Genomic DNA, 27,768 nt, shown 5'->3' with positions numbered 1-27,768 from the left:
TTTTTTGTTTTGTTAGTCATAATTTTATTAAATAATAATAAATATAAGTTCATTAATTTATTTGAAGTTTTATAATAAGAAATATGTAATTTATCAACTTAAAAAATAGCAAGTTATTAATGTGAATCACAAGTGTTATATTATTTTGTAGTTTTATACATTATTCAATTATTATATTAACTAAAACAATAAAACTTCTTTGTAAATTAAGGTATTCAAATTTTGAAAATTGCATATCCAATTCAATCAGATAACTGTTAAGGTACTAAATATTTAACTTTTAACTTTGGTTGAAGTTACTTATTTTAAATTAAGGTCAACGTTTTTAATTTTTTTTTTTTAGTGAAATAAAATTTTTTTTAAATTGCTTCTTTAAATAATATAGTTTATTTAGTAATATTCATAGTATATCATAGTCATATCCGACAACTGGAAGTAATATATGATTCCATTTACAAATCAAATAGGTTAAAGAAAAAAAAATAGAAATTAATCTTAGTAATGTAATTGTTATTATTCAATTATTCGTAGACATTTATTTAAAGATTAGTAAAATGATATAAGTTATGAAAAAATAAGTACTTATACAATTTTCTCATATCACAAAAAATGTAAAATTTTCTATACTATAGCTAAATAGCTTAACAGTAATCTTCTTAAATTCTTAAATTTTGTTTTATATTTATGGGTATAATAAAACATATTGTTTCCCCTGATTTTACTCAGCCATTTTTGTCATCTAAAAGTCATAGAGATGAGGTTAACTTGACTGGATTGAATAAATGTACGTGATTCAGTGGTTTTTTGCGTTTATTATATTATATAATATACACTTTCTTATCTAATCTTATGTTCTATGTCGTTTACTACCCTCTCAGATGTACATACCTTAGCATGTAAAATGTTCAAGGATAAAAACGTATGGTCTTAGAGTCCTAACACGCTCATCTAATCAATATAAAAAAAATATTGATATTGTATGAAGCCAGTCGTGATATTATATTGACTCGTTCTTAAACGGTGGCTCACTCTAGAACGTCAAAAACAATTTAAAATACATTTATCAAAGTGTACGTACTACCTACTAAACTACTAGAGTGTACCTACTGTTTTTTAGCTCTAAACATTTCCCGTTAGAGACTAATTTCTCTATTTCATTTATTTTCTCATAATTTATAATCAAACCCGAACTACCTATTATTGTTTTTAAAAACGACTTAGGTCCAACCATTATATATGTATATAATATATGAACAATTCACGTTTTTTGATATTTTGATATTTTTGTATTGATTATTATAATACATATTTTATTTATTACAACAGTGATTCTTAAACTGTAATACGTGTACCGATGTTGATACGCGAAAGACTGGTATGGTGGTAGAATGAAAAATGAAAAATGAAAAATGAAAAATGAAAATGAAATTCTGAGAGTAGCAAGCTCATCAAATATTTGTTATTAAATTCATATATTAATTTAAGAACACTAATAAATTTGTATTAATAAATAAATAATAATTTTATCATAGTATTTGACTACCTTTTTATTTAAAATAAATGGTATTTAACTATGTAAAGTTTTTATGGTTCAATTTTTAATAATTAGTGGTACGTGACTGATTGATAACATACTTAAGTGGTACCCGAAAAATAAATTTGAGAACCGCTATATTACAACAAAGTGAAGTTCCAATATTTTGAATTAAAAAGTAGGTACACCTTTAGTTAATGTATAAATATATTGCAGATCAGCAGATCGTATATCAATGGAAACCCTTAAATACAACACAGCAAAATAAATAGCAAGGTTTCAAGGTAAAAACAATCTTAAAAAATATCGTTAAAATAATTTATAAATATTACTTAATTAATGTAGTTTAATTGAAAAAAACATAAATACTTATTATTACACGTTTATTTATAATATAATAATATATAAATAATATAGTGCTTAGCTAAGACGACTTTAAAAATATATAAGTATAAGCGTTTTAATAGATGACATGTAGAACATTTTTTTTTCTGTCACCGATGGACATATGATCAAATCGTATAAAATATTATTTTTTACTTATTCCAACTAAAATTATCATTAAATTACTTATGTCACAGAATATTTTTAAATAGTTCCAATTCATTGTAGGAAGGTAGTACAATTATAGCACGATGATTATATGTATTGTACTTGTTTCATCCTTCCATTGTACTCAATCGCTCGCATTCAGACTACAGAAATCTCATTATCAAAATATCAACATTACCATGTTTCCAGAAATGTTAAATGGTACAATTAGCTAAATAGTTTGTAATATATAGTATTATCATTAGCTATGATTAAAAACTACATAAAACCTGCACTTTTATAGATATTGTACAGTAAATTAAACGTAATATATTTTTATTAGTTAGTTTTAGTTTATTACCAACTCACCGATTTTTTTTTTTTTTTTTTGAGGTAAATAGGTACCTTAAAAATAGTCTTTAGTTTTAAGTAGGTTCTTAGTGCTTACTTACAAATTTATTAAACTAATAAATCGTCCTCACTTTAAATGATGTCCATATAAAATTATATTTATGTTAGTTTTTGATCTATTTTTAAACTAAAAATACATATCTTATGATATAAAATCTAAACCTAAAAATTTCCAAAGTATAATAAATACATCAAAGTTAAATGAAAAATATAGAAAGTATCCACATACATCGGTTTATGTATTTGACATGTGACCACTGATTTCATTAGACGTAGAAAGTAATAATTTATTAATATAACTATAAATTATAATCATAACTCTTATTAGAATCTAAAAAGTATAATGAGGTTGCTATAGTAACGAAATTCTGTTCTAATTAATCTTTAGTTTCTAAGGGCAACCTAAATTTATAACATTTGTTAGAGTTCGGTTGGTCATGACAACTATAATATGAAATTGGTCAGAATATAACAAAATTTTACTCTCCCAGCCTTAACACAGCGACGTAATGATGAGGCTTTCGATGTCACACAAATGTATTGAACGAACCCAGACATATTATAACATATACATGTGAAAATGTAATAAATTGTTTCACTAGTAAATGTTGACCGGCGTAGTATATAGGCAATTTTGGTACATAGGCGTATAGATGGCTTTCAAACGGTATCACGTAGGTACTAGTGATGGAAATATTTTTATTGGAACGTTACGGGTTAAATTGCTATTGTCATTTCCATATCTTCAAAAAATTAAAAATTAATTATTGTCTGTCTGTTTGTTTGTATTTCATGCATTCCTAAACCGCTGGACCGATTGCGACAAAATTTGGTACAGAGACAAATAAGACCTATGGGCAGAAAATAAACTAAGTTAGTTAGATAGCAACTAACCTAACAAAGTGATAGGCCCAACTCTGGGAGGTACTCAAACAGACATTTTGAGAATTACAATGAAAATTCACTAATACGTGATGGTTACTATTAGTAATGGTTGCTATTAGAGCGCATGAAATCATAATCCTTAAATCTTTTATTATTTGTTTCCATGACACATGCGTCTATGGCATTATTAGTTTTTATTGATATCTTGTATTTTTTTTTTTATATAATAACGCCATTTCTATATAGTTATGCCTCCCCCCCCCCAAAAAAAAAAAAAAAAACATCAATTGGTAGTTCTACGCCTCAAGCACGAAAAAAAAATGCCAATACGAGCTTCAGAAACAATAGAGCAAAGAAATGCAAGATTGGGAACCGCCAGAGAACGTCAAGTTTGATTCAGTTCATCTGAAAAAAACTGGGCCACGAGATGCAAGATTGGGAATTATACCGATTTCGCAAAACAATCGCTAGAAATGGGGAATCGTAAATTAGCTATATCGATGAATCAACACAATGCATCACATTCCCAACTAATTTCTGTAAAATAACAGTAACAATCAATGAGTTAATTGACAAAGTTTTCCCAAATCTACCACAAAATTACTGAAATCGTCGGTGGCTTATTGTACGGGCTATATTAGTGTAAATACCTACAAGTATTAACACCATTCTAAACGAAATTCCAGGCGAAACGATTACGTAGCAGCCCATCGATATCGTAATACCGTAATAAAGACGAAGTTGTCAATTTTCCAACTAAATATTTAAATTCATTTGATTTGACAGACATTCCCCCAACATTGAAATTTGGAGTGCCCATCATTCTTCTACGAAACATAAATTCACCACGACTCTGAAACGGTACCAGGCTTTCAGTGAAAACTTGATGAAGAACATTATCTAAGCTATAATTTTAAACGGAAAGTTCAAAGGCGAAGATGTACTGTTGCCACACATCCCAATGATTCCAACAAATATTCTTTTTGAATTCAAACGTTTGCTGTTTCCGGTGTGACTCACCTTTGCAATGATCATCAACAAAGCACAAGGACAATTGCTACAAGTGAATTGTTAAACATTTCTCCATAAAACGAATAAAATTACAAAATAATAAACTAAATTGACTTTCAGCGTAATATTATTACTTGGTATATTTAAACTATTATCTATCTATGTGTATTGTGTATAAAAAAAACACTGCTAGCATGATCACAGGTAACGAATTTAACATACAGTTTGAGACATTTAAGAGGTAGGTTTTTTAATGGCCTACAAATTAATGCACGGATTCAGCTAGTAAGTACATAATGTAGACAATAACAAATAATTGTGCAATTAAATCAATTTCAGAATAACATTTAAGCTAATATAATAGATTTTAAAAAAAAACAATTCAAATTTGATGTTTATTATTACATTTTTTAACTACAACAAAAAAAGTGATTTATTAATAATATTAGTAAAACAGTTATAATAGTATTTGGGTGCTTATATAAAGGTAGCTAAGTTGAATTAAGTATTAGTAAAGTTAAAAGTTTTAAATTTAATTGTTTATTTATTAACACAATCATTCTAAATAAATATTTATGACGGAGACTATAGAATCTGTATTAACGAGTTAATATTTTTATGACAATCAAAAGATATTAAAAGAAAAAGTAAAACATGTGTGAAATTAAATGAACATGTACATTTTGCTTGAATTGTACTTTTCAATTTCAAATTCTTAATTATTTTATGCCCCATCCGGACCATCCGTACAAGAATATCAAGAGTAATCTCAGATTAAATGCTTCTACTCACAACAGATGAAACGGGTATGACTAATGCTCATAAAACATGAAATCCTATAAATATTAGGTAATAATCAATTAGTAATGAAAATTTCAAGATATTAATACACATTTGACTTACAATCAAAAAACAAGCTCCAAGCATGACAGCTTTCATACGTTCATCAAGATCCATAGGAAAAGAAATACCAAAGAAATCGGCATCAGTAAATAGTTCCCTTAAGAGTCCAGACCATTGTTTAGATATACAGCCAATTACAGCGGTTTTGTCTTTAGATAATATCTGAAAAAAAAACATTATTATTATGAAATTAAAATATTAAATCCTCATACTCAATGTTAGAGTTAATAAAAATAATTTAGTTAGTTGGATTAAAAATTTTAAAAATTACTTTAAATTTAACATCACTTCCGCACATACTAAATGTACATGTTGGTCCTTTGATTTTTAGTACTTCTTCATTAACTGCATTACGAATGGTGAATTTCGGTTTTAAAATTGACCAATCTTGTTCCACAACTCCAACCAAACACCCAGGTGGTGAAAATACTTCAATTCTCTGTTAGATATACAGTTTTAAATACATAAATTAAAAATATATAATTAGTATTATTTTATCATATAATTTGATAAAAAGTCAAATTTCTATGACTATTACCTATTTTTTGAATTACAAAAAAAAAGCGGGTACGTCGTGGATGTCGCTCTGCTGTACAGTAGGTTAAAAGTGGGTTACTGTAATGGATGGAATTAAATTTGAATCTAATGATATATCATTGTATGCGAAAAACGATACTGAGTGGAGACGGTTTATCTGACTAGGATATATTATAGATTATTAAAATTATCAAATCTTAGATTTAAACAGAAAAATTTTTATGAATTTCCAGCTTAAAATAATTTGCGAATTGTTGTGATTTTTACGTATGTTGTCAAAATTCAAACTTTGAATGCTTATAAAAAAAATTATGATCATATATCTTTTTATTTTTCAACTGCTATTTTAAAAATATTTTTGGAGCCTTGTATTAAATTTTCAAAGCTTAGATTTAAAAAGAAAACATTAATGAATTTCTATATCTAAGATAATTTGAACATTGCCGTAATTTTTACGTAGTTAATCAAAATTTGAACTTTAAATGTAGCTTATAAAAAAAAAAATCGTACCTATGTATTTTTAATATTTTTCAACTGTTATTGTAACAATGGGTTAGGAGCCTTTTATTAAATTATCAAGCTTTTCTATCCAACAAATACATTTTTATCGATATTTATAGAAAAAAAAAAAAACCAAATAAGTTGAAAAATTGAAATGTCAGTAATCAGCTCAAAACAAATCAAAGTATTTTTTAAATGTCATCAAATATAGAAAATTCCTATATAAACATTCAGTGAAAATTTCAAGTATCTGCGGTCATTTGTTTTAGACTTTAAGAGTTACACCAAAATAAGAAAATCACTAAATGATAAATCTGGTGAAAATCCAATGTTGTAAAAATTTAATTTCAAACGCTCATAAAAATTTAATTTGAATTTCTGGAGGACATTTTTGTTGTGATTGTCATTGATTGTCAAACTTGTAAGAAATCTTATACAGGGTGATTCTTTTAAGTGGGTACACTAATTATCTCGAAAAGTATTTACTTTTTTCAAAATATTTTTTTACATGGTTTCAAGTTGTTAAAAAACCAACGTTTTTATTAAAAAAATATATTTACCTATATAGTAAAATCCCTATTATAAAAGCGACTAATTAAATTTTTTCAAACATAAGCAGTGTTTTGTTTACATTTTTTTTTCTATCCGTGCGGTATCTACTTTATTACTATATAAATAATTCCAGAAATTATAAATTATCATACCTGTAAACAACAAGGAAAAAGGCATGATTGGCATGCTAAAGACCTTGATAAATGAATAACTTCGTTATTGTAGTTATCCAAGATTTTTATTTCAAATGGTCGTATTGGTCCAAAACAATTTCGTGTACAACAATCAGTATCTTCTAGAGCATAAAATACTTTTTGACCAGCGCTATTTTTAATTTCATACTTGTTATTGACCTCAAACCCTAATAAGGCTATAATAATATATATAAAAAACATAAAACAATTATAATTATAAATTAGTGTAAAATAATAGAATAGGAACATTTTCAAACATCAAGAAGATTTTACAGTTATATTGATAAATTTTATGATAACACAATATTCTAATGAAAAAGAGCAGATATACTAGAAATATGCTTTTCCAAACCGATTTAATAATCATCACTAAGATTTTTGCGTCATATTGATTGTACATTGGTTCAGATAAAATCAAATTAATTTCTAGATAGTACAATATTACCATAAAAAATTTAAGTTCTTATAATTTCTTTGTATCTCACATTCATTTAAACATGTTTACGTGTAAACTTTTGCTTCACAAAACTCTTTTGTAGCCTTATTCGACTTACGGCGTCCAAATATACACATAAAAATGGACTAAGTAAACAATTATTAATTCTGTTTATGTATATTTAAGAGATTAAAAGAATGATATCAATAGATGATAAAATATTTCAAACTTTTAAACTTTTTACCTTCTATTGGATTCACTATCTGTTTAATAAATAACTTATCAATTGTTGAAAGAAACTGGAGTCCATTTGGGTAATTTTGAGGTATAGCTTGAGGAATAGGCATGCAACCATCTGTTAAATTTAAAAAAATAACGAGCAATTGATTTATGTGGTGATTAAAAATATTCATCAGAAAATGCATGATATATACATTCCTTGAATAAGTTGTTTTGAGTTTTTAGTGTCAAGAAGACGCTACATTCGCATGTTTTATCTCCGTCTTACAAGTGCGTAACATGGCAAATTTTACGCTCAGCAAATCGCGTTTAGCTCCGCTAATTAAAAATTTAGAGTGAGTTGACCTCTCATAGTTTTTTAAGATATAGAAAAAATGTACAATTTTAAAATGCTCATAATTCGCTTTAAAATTAAATATAATAAGTCTATGAGAAACCCTCCATGATAATGTTACCTTTAATTTTTATAAAAGGTCAACTTACTTACTCGCTATAAATTTTAAGCTAACGGAATTAAACGTGATCTTCTGAGCGTAAAATTTACCATGTTACGCACTTGTAAGACGGAGACAAAGCATGTGAGTGTGGCATCCTCTTAAACAATTTTAATTATGAATTAATTTAGTATCTACCACTTGAAAAGATGGTTGAAATACACTTAGTTGATGCTAAATAACTTGTTCTTGACTTTGATTACCGACTAATGGATATATCGAGGTGAATTATGTTGAAAAAAACATAAGTAATAAGATGTTTAAAATTATTTTTTCCTTAGTTAATAAAGTTATCTTTAGTGAATATTAAAAATAACATTAATATAAATTTAATCAAAATTTAAAGTATTTAAAACCAATGGAAATTGTATTTGTTAATTTATCAGGTAGTATATTTCAGTTTTTTTTCTAAAATTATATATTTTTTTCTTATTAAAATATCATACCTGGTTTTACATTTGATCCATTCGTATCCATTTAAACTTTTTGCAGTTTTCAAATAATAAAATATTCTGGAAAATACAATTTTTTAGTTAGTTTGGGTAGTTATTAGACAAATTAAATTAATTAAATGTGTACTGAGTACGTACAAACTTATTGTTTGACTCACGATCGATTGAGGTACTACAAAAATGTACCACTTGCGCGTACTATCATTAGTGTCAACAATAAATCATTAAGACATCTCTGGCTATATACTATGTAAAATGATTAGGTAAAAAAAATAACAATAATAAGTACGAATATGACATAATTATTTTTTAATGACCTATTTAATTTATATTCACTCTAAATTATTAAATTAACATTTTCTGAATAAATTATTATTCCTGAAAACCATTCTCTTGAGCAGTGTTTTCCAAATGGGTGTGCCGTGAAATTTGTTAGATGTGCGGCAAAAAATTGAATTTATTTAAGTAACTTAAATTATAAAATGATTATATTTATATTTGGATAATATTCATTCAAAGAATACCGTGGCTTGTAATAACTAATAATAATGTGCCGCGATGGAGAAAAGTTTTTTCTTTTATATTTATTAAAAATAAAATGTTTTAGCATATTATCTAATCATAAATTATAAATTACAGTTACTAATAATAATGAATAATGTAATTGGTGAAAAATATAAGAACAGGATGATATCAAATGAATAATTAATTAATTAATTAGTATGATATGATAAAATTTTATTTTGAAATTCATTAATGTACTAAGAGTATGATCCGTAGATCCCGGATCCCAGATCCGTATATAATTTGGTTATTCCAAATTTATAATATTTTATTTTGTAGAATTCTTTGTTTATATTTTATATATTAGTGATTGCAGTTTATATATCATTGTATTGAAATCTCTGATAATGATACTGTTTAGTAATAGTCAATAAGTTTATTGTTGGTTATAAATTTTTAATGGCTATATCACCGACATTTAGATTTATATCAAAAGATCTGTCAAAAAATCTTTACAAATATCTGCTGCCCAACACTTTGCTCATTTTCAAATCAGCTAAAATGAAGTGTGTGAAATCGTATTCTTGTAAGGTTTCTAAAATATTTTATTTATTGTAGTTTTTTTATATTTTGGATGTATCTCATTATAGTTATTTATAGTAATATATGGAGAGGTTAACTTAGTTTTGATATTGTTATTAAAAGTCATTACTTTATTTCCATGATGTATATAAGCATTATTTTCAGTTCAGAAATTGTTCCCTATTATTTATGTGCTCGAAAGGTCTGACTATATATATAATGTATGTTAAAACATTAGTATATCATCCGCAATTATCAATGTGTAGTTTAACATGTATTAAACCTAAAACCGTCAGTGGTTGATTATCAATAATGTCCTACTAAGTTAATTTTTTATTTAAAATGGTTTGCTCGTTTGGTAAAATTATCATGATTTAATCAGCATATATTATTTACTCCGGTAATTATAAAAAGGTTAAAAAATGTTTATTATAAATGTGAATATAGTGTGTTCGGGTTATTAGAAACTATTTTTATGTTATTTTATTTATAAGTTTGGCTGACTTAAAGGGTCTAAGGTTTTGAATCGAAATGTAGTTTAAATATTTTTTTTTGCTTTTGCCGTATGGCCTACTCTCTCATATAATTTACATTTAATAATAGTCGCGTGTTTGCAAAAACAGTCTTTTCATGATTTTATTATGAATAAATGATTTTTTTATGTATATTATTGAATATTGTCTTTTGTATTTAATTGTTATTTTAAATCTATGTTTCCTGGTGTCACACAGTTGTCATTTAATAAAGCTGTATTTATTTTTTTAAACAATTATTTTTTTTCATGATTGTTTAAACCACATATTTATCATACTTATTGTTTGTATGGTTAAAATTGTTTCCTGGCATAACGAGTGATTTTTAAATGATGTGTTTTGATTCTTTGATTTCAATATATCATCGATATATTATTTTATTTAATTCTGCTGTTGGGTTATTAATTTAAGTTAATTGCATTTTTATTTTATCGATTCTGATTTCTGAGAAAGTTTGAGCTGCATGATCTGTGATCATAAATTCTTTCATTTTCGTCTTTCTTTAATTTATGAATCCATGATGATTTAATCCTAGAGAATTTTATTTCGAGAACAATTAAGTTATTAAATTTGGTTGTATTAATAGGCATAAAAGTGATGGTTCGCCAAAAAAACTAATTAAAATTATGTGATAAATATTGTTTGAATGAATTTATTATATTTTTATTGTTAACGTAGAATATTTTATTAATTTGTTTATTAAAAAATTATTCTATAGAAACATATTATGTATTTTTTCAAATAAATAAATTATACATCCTTAACAAAATTTTAATATACATATGTGCTTTTTCTTCAGATTTGTTTATCAGAAAATATTTATTTTAATTTTTATATTTAATTTATTTATTTATACATTATAAACGGGTAGGTACCCTTTGGTATTAATAGTACAGAAAGTATAAAGTTTCAATATGACAATATAAGAGTTAACAATAATTAGGATAATAATAATAATAATAATAATAATAATAATAGAATATGAGTAAAATAAAATAAAATAGTATTAATACCTAATAGTGAATAATAATTAATTGATAATTTATGACATGAATTAATTTATAACATTTAATATTATACACTGATTGTTAACACATTTCAACTTTAATATTTACCTTAATCTAAATAATAATAATAAACATGGTATTTAATTTATTGCTAGATTTAAAACCTAAGTATACGTTTTGCTTAAATAAATCACGTGACATAAAGAAGAAATCTATGTGATCGGCTATGGCATTACATAATGAGAGAGCTCTAGGGAAAAAAGATGCGAAACTGTAGTTGTTTTTATAAAATAGGTACGTGAAACAAATTCGATTTTCTTAAATAGCGATTTGGTGTTTTAAAACCAATCTTAGATAGCAATTCCGGGGAATCAATATATAAGACCGTTCAGTAAATCAAATAAGAGTAACATAATATCTGCAACATTCCTTCTTAGTTTACAACTTGTAAATTCGAAAACCGAGTTTTACAAACTGGTTGTAATAGGTATATTCAATTTATAACATATAAGTTTTAAAAATTTATACTGAACTTTTTCAATCGCCCCTTTATATGAAGAATAACTTGGAGACCAGACTAAAGAGCCAAACTCAAGATGAGATCTGACAAGATAAAAGAATAATGTTTAAAATGTATAAAGATTTTTAAAATTGTTCGTACTTCTATTAATGAACCCTAACATTTTAAAGGCTTTTTTAATTATGGTTTTAATATGTATTGAAAAAGACATATTGTTTTCGATAAAAAGTCCTAGGTCCCTAACAGAATTGACACGCATTATGACACAGTTACCAATTTTATAATTATAAGAAATCGCATTATCTAATCGAGAAAAAGTAATAACACTACGTTTACTTATGTTTAAGGGTATAGCGATTAAAACGGCTCCAAATTGCAAACCTATCCAAATTCGATAGTAAATTTAGAGTATTTTCAGGAGATCTAACTATTGAGAATATCTTTGCGTCATCGGAAAATAAGAGAACTTCCACTGAGCCATCAAGTATGGAAGGTTAGGGTTTTCCATTATTTTAGAATATAAGTAAACAAATACGGAAGGATGTTTTAGTAAATTCGTACTTACTCTGTGTAGAATATCTGATTCAAAAATATCTTGCACGGTTCAACTTAATATGTGCTGAGCATAAGGCGGGAGAGGTGTATTAAATAATATTGAAATAATAAAAAAAGTGTGTTATAATTAATTGATTTTCGTTAATGTATGTTTATAAAAGAAAATGAGCAACAAATGTAAAATATTTAAAAAATGACATTGGGTGAGTGACTGAGCGCTGTTGTATGTGTCGAAAGGGTATTATAAATAATGGAGTAAAATGCTGCTTTTAATCATAATATAACCGTAGATTGTGACATTACTCATCCATGTGTGTGCGACATTATCATTATTTTATGATGATAATGTACTATTCATTAACACAACGACTGGCGTATTAAATATTTAATTCTTTGTAATTATGCAACTGATGATATTAACTATTTTAATTATTTTCTTAACTAAATGTAAGCTAATAAATAATGATAATGTGTATATTATTACAATAATTAGTTGGTGATATAGATATAGATTCATTTTTATTTTATTTTGTTCTTGGCGCTCTGTCAGTATTTTATAATTAAAACTCGGGCACTTATACGAAGACTGGTGGGACTTACAAAATAATTTATAACATAGTTTTTCTATTATTATAAATTTTTTTTTTTTTTTTATTGAACTAAAAAAAACATCAACAACAAAGGCTATTAGTTTTTTGTTAAGATACAATGTTAAGGATATTACAATGTTTATATGATGCTAACTACATATGGTTACTATTTAAGTTAATGTTACAATTTTTTTTTTTTATCAATACGTTTAAATTTTGTTGTATAAATCTGATCCTTTGAGAAAGGCTATCATGTTCGATGTGGTCTCGTTGCTCGGTCCCAGAGCTCCATACAAGTTGGGTGGAATGTTGTATTTCTCCAAAACTTCTGAATATTGATAACACTCTGTTATTATATGTTTCACAGTTAGTGTAACCCGCAGGCTGCACATTGAGGGGGTTCTTCTTTGGCCATGAGGTGTTTATGTGTCATCCTTATTATAAATTTATATACGTATAATTTTACAATATCCAAGAATTTGCATAAGAATGTACCTTTCCGCAAAAGAAAACTTGCACATTTTAGTGTAAGAATATAGTCTGTCATTTAGGGTCAAAATGACAAATTTAAGTGTACAAATAATAATAATTAATGAATAAAACATTATAAAAATTTAATATTTTTCACTTCTATCTTATTTTTTTATTTTATATATTAAATACACCAACACATTTTACAAAAACAAATTCCTTACGTAAAAGTTCAAAAACAAAATAAAAAGTTTTTAAAATAATATTGTATATTTAACAAAATGTAAGAAAAAAATTAAGTCATTTTTAACTCAACAGTTGGTAAATAAATCATCTAGTAATAAAAAAATCATCAAAATATTTGTATGCATCATAAATAACACACATTATTAAAAAAAACTTTTATTCAACAACTTTTAAAAATAAATTAAGAGAAGTTGTGGTCAAAGGGGTTTTAAATATGCAGGATATTCTGTGTAAAATTACTTGATAAAATTTGCTTTATTTTAGTAATTTGATTATATGGCAATTGGTAAGGTGTTTGACACTAAGAACTCAGATGGTCATCTTTCCGCAAACTAGTAGAATCGGGTGGCGCATTCTACACTCTCAAATCTCAATCATGTTGCAATGTTTCATGATTGATAGCAGAAACCACACTATGCCGAGTGAGTCACATATATAATTTTATAATAATAATATACCACTGAAAATATTTTTAATGCTTTTTTTTATATAGTACGTATATTAATATTATTTTTTTTTTTAAATTTAAAATATAACATAACAAAATTACAATAATATATTTTAGATCAATCGTCAAAATTATTTATGTGCTAAAAAAAGAAATGAAACAAAAAAAGTTTGGAACCTACACTAACTTTTCAATATTTTTATTTTGCAATGCAAAGCTTACAACACTAAATCTGATAAGGATATGAAAACATTTTTCGACATTTTTACATCGGAAGTTTACCAAAAAAAAATAGTTATTTATTTCGTTCAAGAAATATAAATAAATAAAAAAAAGTGTATGTTGGTTAGATTTATTAAAAAATAAAATACATAAAATAAAGTATAATAAAAGTTCAACAAAATAAAATAATATGTCTGTTTTTAATAAAATACAGAAATAATATTAATTGATGACCTTAAGAATTATATTTAATAAAACGTCAACATATTTGCAAATACTCGACTTCAACATTAATTTACGTAATAGCACTTATCAGCAGTATATTACACAAGACGACGGTATGCTAGCCATTTAGCAAGTATATTTTTATTTTTTTACTAATGATACTCTCGGAAACTTGGGCCATTGGGTTTAAAGTGAGAAATATATATAAAAAGAAAAAAAATTACATGAATTGTATCTATGTATATCTAAATTATACTAAATTTTGGTTAGAAGATTGGCGGCTGTGACGAATTGTATGATGTTGGTAATGGATTGAGGATTGTTGTTTAATATTTCTGAAAGTGATGATTCGGGCAGGTTGAAGCTTGTACGGGTATTGAGCAGTGTTAGGAACAGATAACAAAAAAATCCTCTGGATAAAGATAAAGATAACAACACTAAATTTTATCTAAGATACAGATAAAAGATAAACAAATTTAATTCATCTAACAAAAAGATAAAAGATAAAAATATTTTATCCAGATAAATAACAGATAATTATAGAAATTAAAATTAAAACAACTAATTTAAAAAACATATATAATGTCATGTAAGTACATGCCTATATAATATGTTTATTTTCGACTTAACTTATTATATCATGATGTGTATCACCAAACATTAACTTCAACACATATAATTATATAAGGAACCAATAAGATCCAAGGGACTCTAGGGAGTAACAAAGTATAAATAAAAATTTGGGAAGTCACCCTGCTGAAGAAGTTATCGAGTGGACCAAAAACAAAATTCACATAGTTAATAATATTTTTGGTACAGATCTATCTCATTTTCACTAAAAAATGTATCTTTTAAATTTATCTAGATAAGTCAAATATTTATCTAAAATAAATACTTAGATAACTTATATTTATTTATCTAGATAAGATAAAAGAGAAAATAATTATTATCTGGATAATTTATCTAGATAAGTCCTAACACTGGTATTGAGATATGTTCGGCAATCGGCGAGTATGTGTTTAATGGTTACTTGAAACCGCAGGTAGTGCATATTGGAGGTTCTTCCCTGGACATTAGAAAACTGTGGGGATTTTTGTGTGTCCTATTCTCAGTCTGGTTATTATTACTTCGAATTTTCTAAGCAAGTATATTAAAATCGTCACTAAACTGAATTTTTGTACAGTGTCATATTATTCTCTCAAAAAATGTAAAACATATGCATTTATAAATTGGAACTAATGAATAGTGCTTGATATAGGAAAAAAAATTAGAAGGAAGACTCAGAGAAGGTTGGATGAAAGAGCGTTCTGCAAAAATTCAATCGTCACATTACCGTTTTACCCCCATACCTTCTCCAACAACAATCCAAATACTACACTACAACAATATTAAATTTGCTCTACAAATATAATAAATAAAAACATTTATTTCTTAGTTACTATTTTACTAATAACTGATAACTGATAACTTCGATAACCTATTTCAGAAGCAATACTGCAGTCGACAACTGCTATGAACTGACACATCGATTTGGCTTTATATGATACAATTTTTTCACAATTATTTCAATTTAAAAGAAATTTTAATAATATTTTTCTATTTTTTCTTTTATAGGTAAAAGATAAAGGTAAAAGTATTATGGATATAATAGAGTGGGGTATATTAAAAAAAAAACAAACAGAAAAAATACTCATTCACAAAAAAATCAAGAATTGTGAATATGAGCACACTTTAAACTGGAAAAATCTGTCACACAGTCAAAAAGTTCACTCAATATAAGTGAACTATATTATATTTTTGTTTAATACCATTTTAATACTGAAGAAAAACATTTAGCTATCTAATACTACTCAAATCAATTAATAAACAAAATATAAATATAACTTTTAAAAAATTTTAATTTTTTTTACTACAACAAAAATAGAATTATACATTTTATGTAGGTATTTTTAATAATAATAAGATAGTGAATTATATAAATTTTTAGTATTTATTTAAAGGTGACTAAGTTGAATAAATTATCAGTTAAGTATAAAGTTTTAAATTTAATTGTTTATCTATTTAGGCAATAATTTATAACGACGATTAAGGAATCTGTATTAAGGATTTAATATTTTTATGACAATCAAAAGATATTAAAAGAAAAAGTAAAAACTTGTGTGGAATTAAATGAACATGTACATTTTGCTTGAATTGTACTTTTCAATTTCAAATTCTTAATTATTATATGCCCACCCGTACAAGAATATCAAGAGTAACTTCAGGTGAAAAGCTTCTATTCGCAACAGATGCAACGGGTATGACTAATGCTCATAGAACATGAAATCCTATAAATATTAATAAATAATCAATTAGTAATAATCATTTTAAGATTCACATTTAACTTACAATCAAAAAACAAGCTCCAAGCATGACAGCTTTCATACGTACATCAAGATTCATAGGAAAAATAATACCAAAGAAATCGTCATCAGTAAATCCTTCCATTAAGATTCTAGACCATCGTTTGAATATTTGGCCAACTACAGCGGTATTGTCTTTAGATATTATCTGAAAAATACATTATTATTATGTGATTAAAATATGAAATTCTCGTACTCTATGTTAAAGTATATTATTTAAAATATTTAGTTAGTTGGATAAAAAATTTTCAAAATTACATTAAATTTAACATCACTTCCGCACATACTAAATGTACATTTTGGTCCTTTGATTTTTAGTACTTCTTCATTAGCTGCATTACGAATGGTGAATTTCGGTTTTAAAATTGACCAATCTTGTTCCACAACTCCAACCAAACACCCAGGTGGTGAAAATACTTCAATTCTCTGTTAGATATACAGTTTTAAATACATGAATTAAAAATAATATAATTAGTATTATTTTATCATATAATTTATTAAAAAAGTCAAATCTCTATGAATATTATTATTTGAGTTATATAAAAAAAAAAAGTGAAGCTTAATAATATCCCAGTTTCTTGATATATTTTGTCGATGTATTAACATCTGAACGCCTCTTCCACCCACTCCCCCCCCCATATGTGTAAAAAATGGGTCTAGAAAAATTGGTAAATTCTATGTCGCAAAATATCTTAAAGAGAGAAGTAAAAGAGAAGAATGTAGCTAATATGAAACGGCCTTATCCTAAATTTTCAAAATATTTTAGGCCGTAGCCCGAACTTAATATAGGCTTCGACGTCACTGGGTGACATGGTGTGTGTAATATAAATAATAATATAATGTAATATAATATACACTTAAATAATATTATTATGTACATTTCATAAATTACGAGTATAATACTTATTATATAGGTACCTACTTCTCCCATAAATCAACCTACCTACATTTTACTAACATGTGCAAGTCTTCGGATTAATGTTGTCATATCAACATTGTGCGTGAAATACAAATCTGATATACCTACGTACACACCTGGTTTTTTATATTTTACCCGATTATGTACTAGAGTTACTTTAATTTTATTCTGTTTTCACTCTTTTAAAATATCAACTGGATCTAATTTTCGATCGGAAACTATCTTCAAATTTTAAAATTGAAGCTTTTGTACTAATTCTAAAAGTATTTGTCAGATAAAAACATAAAAACTTAAAACATAGTCATTGTTAAATAATTCCAAAAATTATAGCGCATAATTATACCTGTAAACAACAAGAAAAACAGCATTCTTGACATGCGAAAGGCCTTGATAAATGGATAACTTCGTTTTTTTATTTATCCAAGATTTTAATTTCAAATGGTTGTATTGATCCACAACAATTCCGTGTGCAACAATCAGTATCTTTCTCAGCATAAAATACTTTTTGACCATCATAATTTTTAATTGTATACTGATTATGGGTCTTAAATCCTGTTAAGGCTATAATAATTTATTGAAAACAATCATAATTATTATTTAGTAGAAAGTAGAAAAGCAATATTTTATACATTAAGTATATTTGTCACTAAATGATTACTTTCATGAAATATAATATTTTATTAAAGAAATTCAGATTTATTAGAAATATGTTAGACCAACCCGATGTAAAAAAAAGGGTGTACAAAGGTGCTTGCATCATATCAATGGTATAGGTACAGTGGAACCTTTCAATATATGGTATGTGTGAACTTCCGTAAGTAAAAATTTTCATAACTCGCACTTTTTTTCACTCTCAACCGATTCGAGTTATCGAGATTCTACTGTAATTATTTATCCCAGTGTGGCATACTCGTATAATATGAAGTTGATTTTACACTGGTTCAAATCAAATATAATCAATTTTTAGACAGTCAGATATATATTGTTAGGAAAAACTTTATAAATCCTTATTCTTATTATTTTGTAACTCACATCCATCTGAACTATAAATTATGGATAAACTTTTGCTTTACAAAACTCTCCTGAAGCCTAGTTGGATTTAAGGTGTCCAAATATGGGGAGCAGAAAAAAAATCTAGTCTTTATCACTCCGAAAAATTACTAACTCCCCATTTTATATCACTGCACGAAGATCTCGCAGGTATACAGACTTGGTATAAGTTTTTAACTCTTTACCTTCTATTACTTCCACATGTTGTTTAACAAATAATTGATTAATTGTTGAAAGATACTGGAGTCCATTTGGGCAGTTATTAGGTATAGCTTGAGATATAGGCATCCAGCCATCTGTTAAATTATAAGATTTGAATTTAAAAATAATGAGCAATTGATTTATATGATGATTAAACATATTTATCAGAAAATGCATGATATAATATTCATTCCTTGAATAAGTTGTTTTGAGTTTTTAGTTTTAAATAATTTTTAATTTTTATTTTTATTGCGAATTAATTTACCAGCTACGACTTGAGAAGATGTTAGATGTGCGCTGGGTTGATACTGAATAACTTGTACTTGACTTTGATTACCGACTAATGGATATTGAGGTGAATGATGTTGAGAAGATCATAAAAAATAGGATGTACTTAAAATTATTTTTTCCTTAGTTAATAAAGTAATCTTTAATAAATATTAAGCAACATAAAAATAAAATTAATCAAAACATAAAGTATTTAAAACCAGTGGAAATTTTATTTTTTATTTTATTAGGTAATAGATAGTAATGTTAGATTGGGTTGTTTTTACTAAAATCAAATATATATATTTTTTTTATAAAAACCTCATACCTGATTTTACATTTAAATTGGTATCCATTTTAACTTTTTGCAGTTTTCAAATAAAAATATTCTGAAAAATACAATATTTTTATTTTGTTTGTATAGGTAGTTATTAGACACATCAACTAATATGTGTACTGAGTATATTATGCAAACTAATTATTTGACTCATAATCTAAAATCTTAATTCAAGGACTTAACAAATTTACCACTTACACGTACTATTCATGTGTCATGCTAACGACAATATCATTAAGGCATTAGAGTTTTTGGCCATATGTGTAAAATGATTAAATAATAAAAAAATTATAAGTACGAATTAACATAGTTATTTTTAATGACCTATTCAATTTATATTCACTATAATATAAATTACATTAACATTTTGTGCATCAATTATTATTCCGAAAATTATTCCCTAGAGTAGTGTTTTCTAAACGGGTGTCGTGACAACTTGAACTTTTTTAATTAAAAAAATGTATACAATTGTTATATTTATATTTAAATAATATAAGACACACAATTTATTCATTGTTGGTTATAAATTGATAAAGGGTATAGACGTATAGTGTCAACGAAATTCGTATTCAAATTAGAAAATATGTCAGAAAATCTGCCGTATTTTTTACAAATATCTGTTGACTAACCCTTTGTTCATTTTCAGAAATGCAGTATATGATGACGTATTATTGCGGGGTTTCTAAAACATTTTTAGTTATTTCTTTAATATTTTTTGGAAATATCTCATTATAATGTTATTTATAGTAAAATAGTAAAATTTGTTTATTTATTTATTTGATATTTTTTTTCTTGTGTATTCATGATTAACACGTTATGATTATTTAAACTACATATATACCATATTTTTTGTTTGAATACTAAAGTATAGTTAAGTAAGAAAAGTAAAAATTGACTAGTAGTTCTCAAAAATATTTGGAAAAATCCGAAAAAAGTAACGAAAAAAGCAAATCATTGTAAATACTTGAAATTTTCATCAAGTTTTTGTATTAGCGTTATCTGCCTACGATTACATTTTCAAAATATTTTGACTTTTTTAAGACATTTATAGACGATTGAAATTTTCGATTTTTTGTTTTTGTTTTAGAAACGCATATAAAAAAAATTAGGACACCCGAAAAATTTTTAAAATTGAATACAAGGTTTTTTTATAAGTTGTACTTATCATAGTAAAAAAAAAAACAAAAATCGTTAGTCAACATTATTATTTATAATCATTTAAAGTTCAAATGTTTACGAAATAATATGTCAAAATCGCGAAAATTTGAATGGAATTATGAAATTGAAAATTCATAAAATTGTTGTGATTTATACGTAAGGTCGAAAAACTCAACACAAGGTTCTCCATAACCTTTTTCTTCAAATAACTGAAAAAAAAACTCCAGAACTTAAATATTTTGCGAGTGTAAAATATATTATAATTTAAATATAGGTAATATCCTAGACTGACAAATCAGCTCTGTTCAGAATTTTTTTTTCACATACAATGATACCTGTCATTGAATTCAAATTTAACACATCCATTATAGTGGCATACTCTTCATCTCTACTATACAGCAGAATGATACTCACTTACACACTTTTTTAAAAATGAATCTATGTTTTCTGGTATTGAACCTGAAAACTCATTTGAATTGAATTTAAAAAAATAAAGTCTCTTATTATCAGCCATTTCTTCTTCCTTGTTATTGTTAGAAAGATAACTGTATATTTTTAGTGTCAAAAAATCACTATCTATGGATTCTCCTTTTAAATAATTTAGCAACCTATTTTTTAGCTCAACAACTGCTGTACCAGTTGATACTAAATTTCTTCTATTAAATTCTGTAATTAGTCGGTTGAAATTAATTTATAAATTCATGATGATTTAATCTTAGAGAATTTTATTTCGGGAAATATTAAGCTATTAAATTCGGTTGTATTAATAGGCATAAAAGTGATAGTTCACAAAAATATTAATTTAATTATGTATGGAATTTAAAATGTGAGATAAAAATTGTTCGAATGGATTTCTTATATTTTTATTGTTAACGTAGAATATTTTATAAATATTTTTATCAGAAAATTATAATAAAAAGTTTAATATTATAGACGAAAAAAATTTTTTTTTAAATAATATCATGAAAAATGTTATTAATAAAACATTTTCAATTTAAGAATAACCTACATAAAATATAATTCAAGTATTAAATTTTAATTCATTCAAAAATTTTTTTTGTAATAAAAAATCCAAATAGTATTATGTTTGACATAATAAATGAGATGTTTTTTTATTATAAATAAAGTGGGGGTCGTGATTTTGTGTTCATTTTACAGATCAAATATAAAATATATGAGCATAAAAATAGTTGTTCACGTACTTTTGCTTTGATTGTTACGACTGAAGTAAAATGTTTTTGAGAAATAATTTGGTATATTTTGTACTTTTTATGTTTCAACAATTAGAAGCTATGGTTTTATTAAGAGGACTCTACACCCACATGTGTTATCCCCGTCTTAAAAATGTAAAACATTGTGAAAACTGTTTTGCGCGTGAAAGAAGCATTCGAGCTGTAATCCAAGTTAAGCAACCATACTTTCACACGGTATAAAGAGGAGAATATTTTCAGTGCAACGTTGTTTTTATTTTTTCGATATAAGAACCAAAAAAAAAGTTACTCAAGTTTGAAAAACTCAAAAATAATGAATTTTTAAACAATAAGAACTTTTATTAAGTTATTATTGTTCATTTATTTACTATTACATTAAACTCTCTGATCTGCAGTCTTACGAGTCTAGGACAAAATCCCGCCAGCAATATTCCGTCGGACGGCATCCCGCTCGGACGAAATACCACAAAAAGTTCATTAAATTGTTGGTGGTTTCTCTCTAGCGTATAGGAAACCTCTATACACTAATAAATTATTACCTTTAGCAGTTTTTACAAATTCCATATTAAAACTTAAAAATTATGACGAGAGACACGTGCGACGTGAAATGCGTGTTTTTGTACTGTATACTGATATATTAATTTTATGTTATGAATGTCATATACTAATATCATAAATTTGGAGATAAAGTACAATTAATAGATCGTTCACGCGCGTCAGTTAATTGCGTATATATTATATACCTATATGGCTATCATAATAGTGTGCACAGGCAGGGGGATGACGGGTATGCCATGGCATCCCCTGCAGTCTACTCAGATAGCTTGTTTTATGTTTTTACTTTTAATAGTGAAAACTATCAATATTATCATAATTTTTATCACAAACGTAACAGAGAGTTATGTAATTATTTATTACATTTTTTTAGAAAAAAATTCTGATTTCTGTTTTTTTTTTGTTTTAAGATAAAAATTGAGTTATTTTGGATTGGCATCTCCTGCGAATAAATTCTGCGCACGCCTATGATTGCTATACGGTAAACGGATTTCCTAAATCCTAATTATTATCAGTTCCGCATATATATTATAATTATATATATATATATTATAATATTAAGTATAAAAAGTATGTATATTGTATAGTAAAATAATAAATCGTAATTGATGTGAAAGGTCAGACTTGTCAAACTGCACCAATCGATGCAAACAGTTTTTTTGTATCCCTGTATACAGGAACAAATAATGGGGTTAAAAAGTGAATTTTAGAAGATTTTAATAATATATTATATGCTAAAATTAAAAATATTTAATTTCTAACAAATGCAATTATTTAAGGTGCATGTATCAACAATTTAAATTTAAATCTGAATGTATGATCTAAATATATTGTAATAATTTGATATACATTTAACTGTATTGTCTCTCAATTAATTACCCTTATGGTTTCAATTTAATGTCTAAATGTTCTTTCACGCTATCCAAATACTCATAAGTATTCAAATACATTACTTCTTTAACATTTTTTAAACCATGAATACAAGCTGCGAGATCTTTAGTCATATGGCCAGCATTAACACTTTCTACACAAGCTTCTTCCAATATATTACAAAATGTAGTAAGTTCAGGAGTGTTATCAAGCTTTGCCCTGTGTTTAAGACCACGAGTCCAAGCATAAATTGAAGCAATGGGATTTGTTGATGTTAGTTTTCCTTCTTGATGTTGTCTGTAATGTCTAGTGACTGTTCGGTGAGCAGCTTCAGATTCTAATGTCTTACCATCAGGGCAGACGAGAACTGATGTCATAAGGCCCAAAGAACCATATCCCTGAGCAATAATATCAGACATGACATCTCCATCATAATTTTTGCATGCCCATACAAAACCGCCATCCCCTTTTAATGCTTGAGCTACCATGTTATCAATCAAACGATGTTCATACCAAATATTAGCTTCTTTAAATTGAGACTTGTAGTTTTTTTCAAAAATATCTTGGAAAATGTCTTTAAATCTTCCATCATTTTTTTGAGAATGGTATTTTTTGTAGATAAATAAAGCGGCCATTTTTTCAACAAAGCCACTTGAAAACTGGTGTGAGCAAATGAAGCTATTGAGTCATCTAAATTATACATGGCCATTGCAACACCAGGGGATTTGAAATCAAACACCTTAAGCTTTTATACTTGTCCTTTGTGATCAGTAAAAACTAATTCCAATTGGCCCGGCCTATTAACTAAGTAATCGGTAGCTTTGTATTGATCACCATGTGCATGTCTACCAATAACAATAGGTTTTGTCCAACCAGGGACCAGTCTAGGAATAGTCTTACATATAATTGGTTCTCTAAAAACTGTTCCGCCAAGAATATTACGAATTGTGCTATTAGGACTGAGCCACATTTTTTTCAATTTAAATTCTTCAACACGAGCTTCGTCTGGTGTGTTATTGTTGCACATTTAATGCCCACATTATGTTTTAATGTAGCTTCTGCAGCATCTATAGTTACTTGATCATTAGTCGCATCTCTATGGGGTAGACCAAGATCATAGTACAAGCAATCTAATTTGGTATAAGGAAAAATTAGTGTTTCTTTTATTTTTTCCCACATAATTCTAGTCATTTCGTCACCATCCATTTCAACAATGGGATTTTTAGCCAAGATCGTTGTTGAAGCTGTAGCATAATTGCGGTTACGAGCGAAACATAAGTCATAAACATATTTATGGACTGGTTACAAGATGTTTTTTGTTTCTAACTTAATTTTCGTAAGGTTTTCGTTTTTATGATTACTAACTTATAATTAAACATAATAATAAACAATTTTTAACGAAATAATTTATTTTATGATTTATAGATTTTCCCTGTAGAGGAAAAATATCGAGTATTTGCTTCGGCGAAATTAAAGTGACCACTCATCTAGCTGTTGTCAAAGATGTCTGAACAGTCGTTCTCATTTTTATTACTGACTGATGATGACCAGACTCATTAGTACAGTTTCTGATTTTAGTTATTCAATATTTTTAAATCAAAATTTATTTTATCCGTATTAAAAACTTGAAATTTTTAAATTGAAATATCATAATTAGGGTTCGGATTTGAAGGCAATATAATCAATAAAAAAAGCATTTAAAATGTAAAAAAAAGGCATTTAATTTATAGAAAATGGCAATTCATAAATATACTACAAAATAAAATAGTGAACATTTTTTAAACACTTTCAAATGCACACATTTTGAGAAAAATAGAAAATAAAAATGAGCATTAATGCTAAACTACATTAAGTTTATGCTATTTTGTATAAATAGATTTGGTACCTTTTTCTTTAACCAGGTTTGTCCTAAAAATTAGTTAAAAACAATTTTAAATATTAACTTACTTGAGTTATACCATTTAATTTAATGCAAAATAAACTAGTTGGTATAAAAAAAAAAATTGACTACCATGTATTTTGATAAGCTGTCTTCAGAAAAACGGCTACGGTTAGGGGTTAAAATATTTTTGTACATCGAAAACGATCTTTCTATGTCCACCGAAATTATCGGGGCGTATTTCATACTTAAATAATTATCTAAATTAAGAATGCTACTTGATAGATCGTCATCGCTTGTGGTTTCTCCAATCAATACTTGGATGATCTTTTTGATATTTTCCCATCCTTTGTTCTTCGATATAACTTTGTTGAATTTATCCAAATTCAATTTAGCTATTTCGCCATTGCATTCTTCGAGTTTAATCTGTATATTATTTACAATATCTACACTTTTCGATAGTAATACACCTAAAACATACACAGTATATTTTAATACATAAAATATGTAAAACACATAAAAATAATATTTGTTACCTCTTGTTTCTAGTTTTGTAATTGTGTCAGGCAAAGTTCATTGAAATTTGTACAATAGTATTTTACTGCATTAATCCATGTACCCCAACGTGTAATTATCGGTCTAGGTGGATTTGGCAATTCTGGACAATTATTGCGATCGACAAATGCAGGCGGACTGACGAACAATCTTGAATCTACGCATTACGAACATATCTTAATCTTTAAATAGGTGTACGGGTAATTTTATGGCCGTACCAAATACTCGATAAGACGATATCGATAAATATTGCGAATAATAAAACCCATTTAAAGTGATAATACTCTAGCTGGGTATAAAATTATAAAATCAACTGAAAATTAAACACAAAATAGGCATTTATAAGTACAAATTGTAAAAAAATGGCAAAAAGGCATTTATAAGTAAAAAGGCAAAAAAAAAAAGATCTATCGTCTAAGAAATTAAATGAAACACATTTTTGTATAAAAATTATTTTTCTATTATGATTAATAAAAGAAAGGCATTTAGTAATAATAATTGTGTCGTCACTCGTCAACAAACGTGTATTTAAATAAATATGTAAGAAACGCTTTGTAAAATACTAAAATGTGAATATAGAATGTACCATAGTCTGTGAACATAAACACTTTACTCATTATTATTTATTACACATCCAAGATAAAATACACTCTGAACATTATTAAAATCATGGCTAAATATATTTAGCCATGATTAAAATAAACTGATATTATTTTTGTCAGCCAACATAAGTGATAACTGATAAGTGACAACAGTACAACACAAATAATGTAATAATATAATTATTGGAAATTGAACCGCTGTTCGACATCGTCGTCGTCATTCGAGGAAAAATAATTAATACCCACTAAAAGTAGCTACGCAAAATCCAAATATACCAATAATAATAATCACGTAATATAAAAATCAAAACAGTACGCCTATAATCGATGAAGTAATATACCTACCGATACACAACATTTGTGGGTTACATATCGACCTGCATTTTATTTCAATAACATGATGTTTTCGATGCAAGTGAAAATTATAGCTATTTATAACTTAAATAATTAAATGTTACTATTATTATTGCGGTTTATTGCTTACAGGCTACAGCTGATAAAAATATTGAGTTTAATAATGTCAAGTATTATAATTAATTGTGATTCCGTATTTTCATGATTTGAATTTGAACTGCGTTAGTGGACAGTCCATAGTCAGTTATTATTCGCGTTAAGTTAAGTGTTTTGTTCTAGTTCGTTTCGCCGCCATCGTTTCGTCGCCAACTAGTCGCCGCCAAACTATTCGCCGACGATCATTTCGCCGCCGAACTATAATTCGCCGCGAACTATTTTCTACGTCAATTAAATTCAAGAGTTCTCCGGTCTTATTATCTGTGTTAGGGTGGTGTTTTTAAATTCAAAATTTTGTTTTCAACATTCATCAGAAATATAATATAAAAATACGACTCCAAGTTAATTTGCCGTAATTTCAGAATGAAAAACGAATAACCTTTATGGTTATTTACTTATATTAATAAGTATCCAAATAATTAACCCACTATATAAAAATCCAATATATCTAAATGAGTACAAAGTAGGAATCTAGTACCTAATCTACATACGAGATTTATATTTGTATTAAACTATTATGAAAAAAGCTCTTTGACATAAATGTAATATAATAAAACACTGAGTTTATTTTATATGTGAAATTAAATGTTAGTAATTTTCAAATTTCAAATACTCTATAGGTATTTACTTATTTATCTTTCTGTCGCAGGCAATAAACTCTACGAATT

The 27,768-nt window shown here is 26.4% G+C and overlaps 2 protein-coding genes and 2 pseudogenes across 4 annotated transcripts; all 4 read right to left on the bottom strand.

The window, feature by feature from the left end:
• Positions 1–4,481: 4,481 nt before the first annotated feature.
• On the bottom strand, positions 4,482–12,697 carry LOC107164931 (phospholipid scramblase 1-like). Of its 2 annotated transcripts, none has more exons than XM_015512947.2 (8): positions 12,393–12,697; positions 8,820–8,927; positions 8,676–8,741; positions 7,740–7,850; positions 7,018–7,160; positions 5,547–5,714; positions 5,276–5,437; positions 4,482–5,208 (listed from the first exon to the last, which is right to left on the bottom strand). In XM_015512947.2, exons 3-8 carry the CDS (start codon positions 8,704–8,706, stop codon positions 5,185–5,187), a joined length of 639 nt encoding a protein of 212 aa, XP_015368433.2. In that variant the 5' UTR covers positions 8,707–8,741; positions 8,820–8,927; positions 12,393–12,697; the 3' UTR covers positions 4,482–5,184. The 2 variants fall into 2 exon arrangements, with proteins under 2 accessions (XP_015368433.2, XP_015368432.2); XM_015512946.2 differs by having other exon boundaries at positions 7,018–7,235; positions 12,393–12,694.
• Positions 12,698–16,592: 3,895 nt separating this feature from the next.
• LOC149057324 (phospholipid scramblase 1-like) lies at positions 16,593–20,540 on the bottom strand (annotated as a pseudogene). The gene is made up of 7 exons (XR_016191254.1): positions 19,752–20,540; positions 19,422–19,496; positions 19,141–19,251; positions 18,249–18,466; positions 17,245–17,412; positions 16,973–17,134; positions 16,593–16,911 (listed from the first exon to the last, which is right to left on the bottom strand). The product of XR_016191254.1 is annotated as a phospholipid scramblase 1-like (transcript).
• A 2,724-nt stretch (positions 20,541–23,264) lies between these two features.
• Positions 23,265–25,111, bottom strand: LOC149057323 (isocitrate dehydrogenase [NADP] cytoplasmic pseudogene; annotated as a pseudogene).
• Positions 25,112–25,386: 275 nt separating this feature from the next.
• On the bottom strand, positions 25,387–26,003 carry LOC149057322 (uncharacterized; the record flags this gene model as incomplete). Its single annotated transcript, XM_089223381.1, has 2 exons — positions 25,387–25,903; positions 25,970–26,003. Coding segments are annotated over 2 exons (402 nt in total), but the record flags the coding sequence as incomplete, so codon positions are not given.
• Positions 26,004–27,768: the final 1,765 nt, after the last annotated feature.

This window comes from Diuraphis noxia, unplaced genomic scaffold, assembly GCF_037042655.1.
Source record: "Diuraphis noxia isolate RWA-SAM2 unplaced genomic scaffold, SU_Dnox_SAM2 contig0003, whole genome shotgun sequence".
Lineage (NCBI taxonomy): Eukaryota > Metazoa > Arthropoda > Insecta > Hemiptera > Aphididae > Diuraphis > Diuraphis noxia.
The sequence above is the reverse complement of the archived record's forward strand: the minus strand, read 5'-3'. Positions and strand labels throughout refer to the sequence as shown.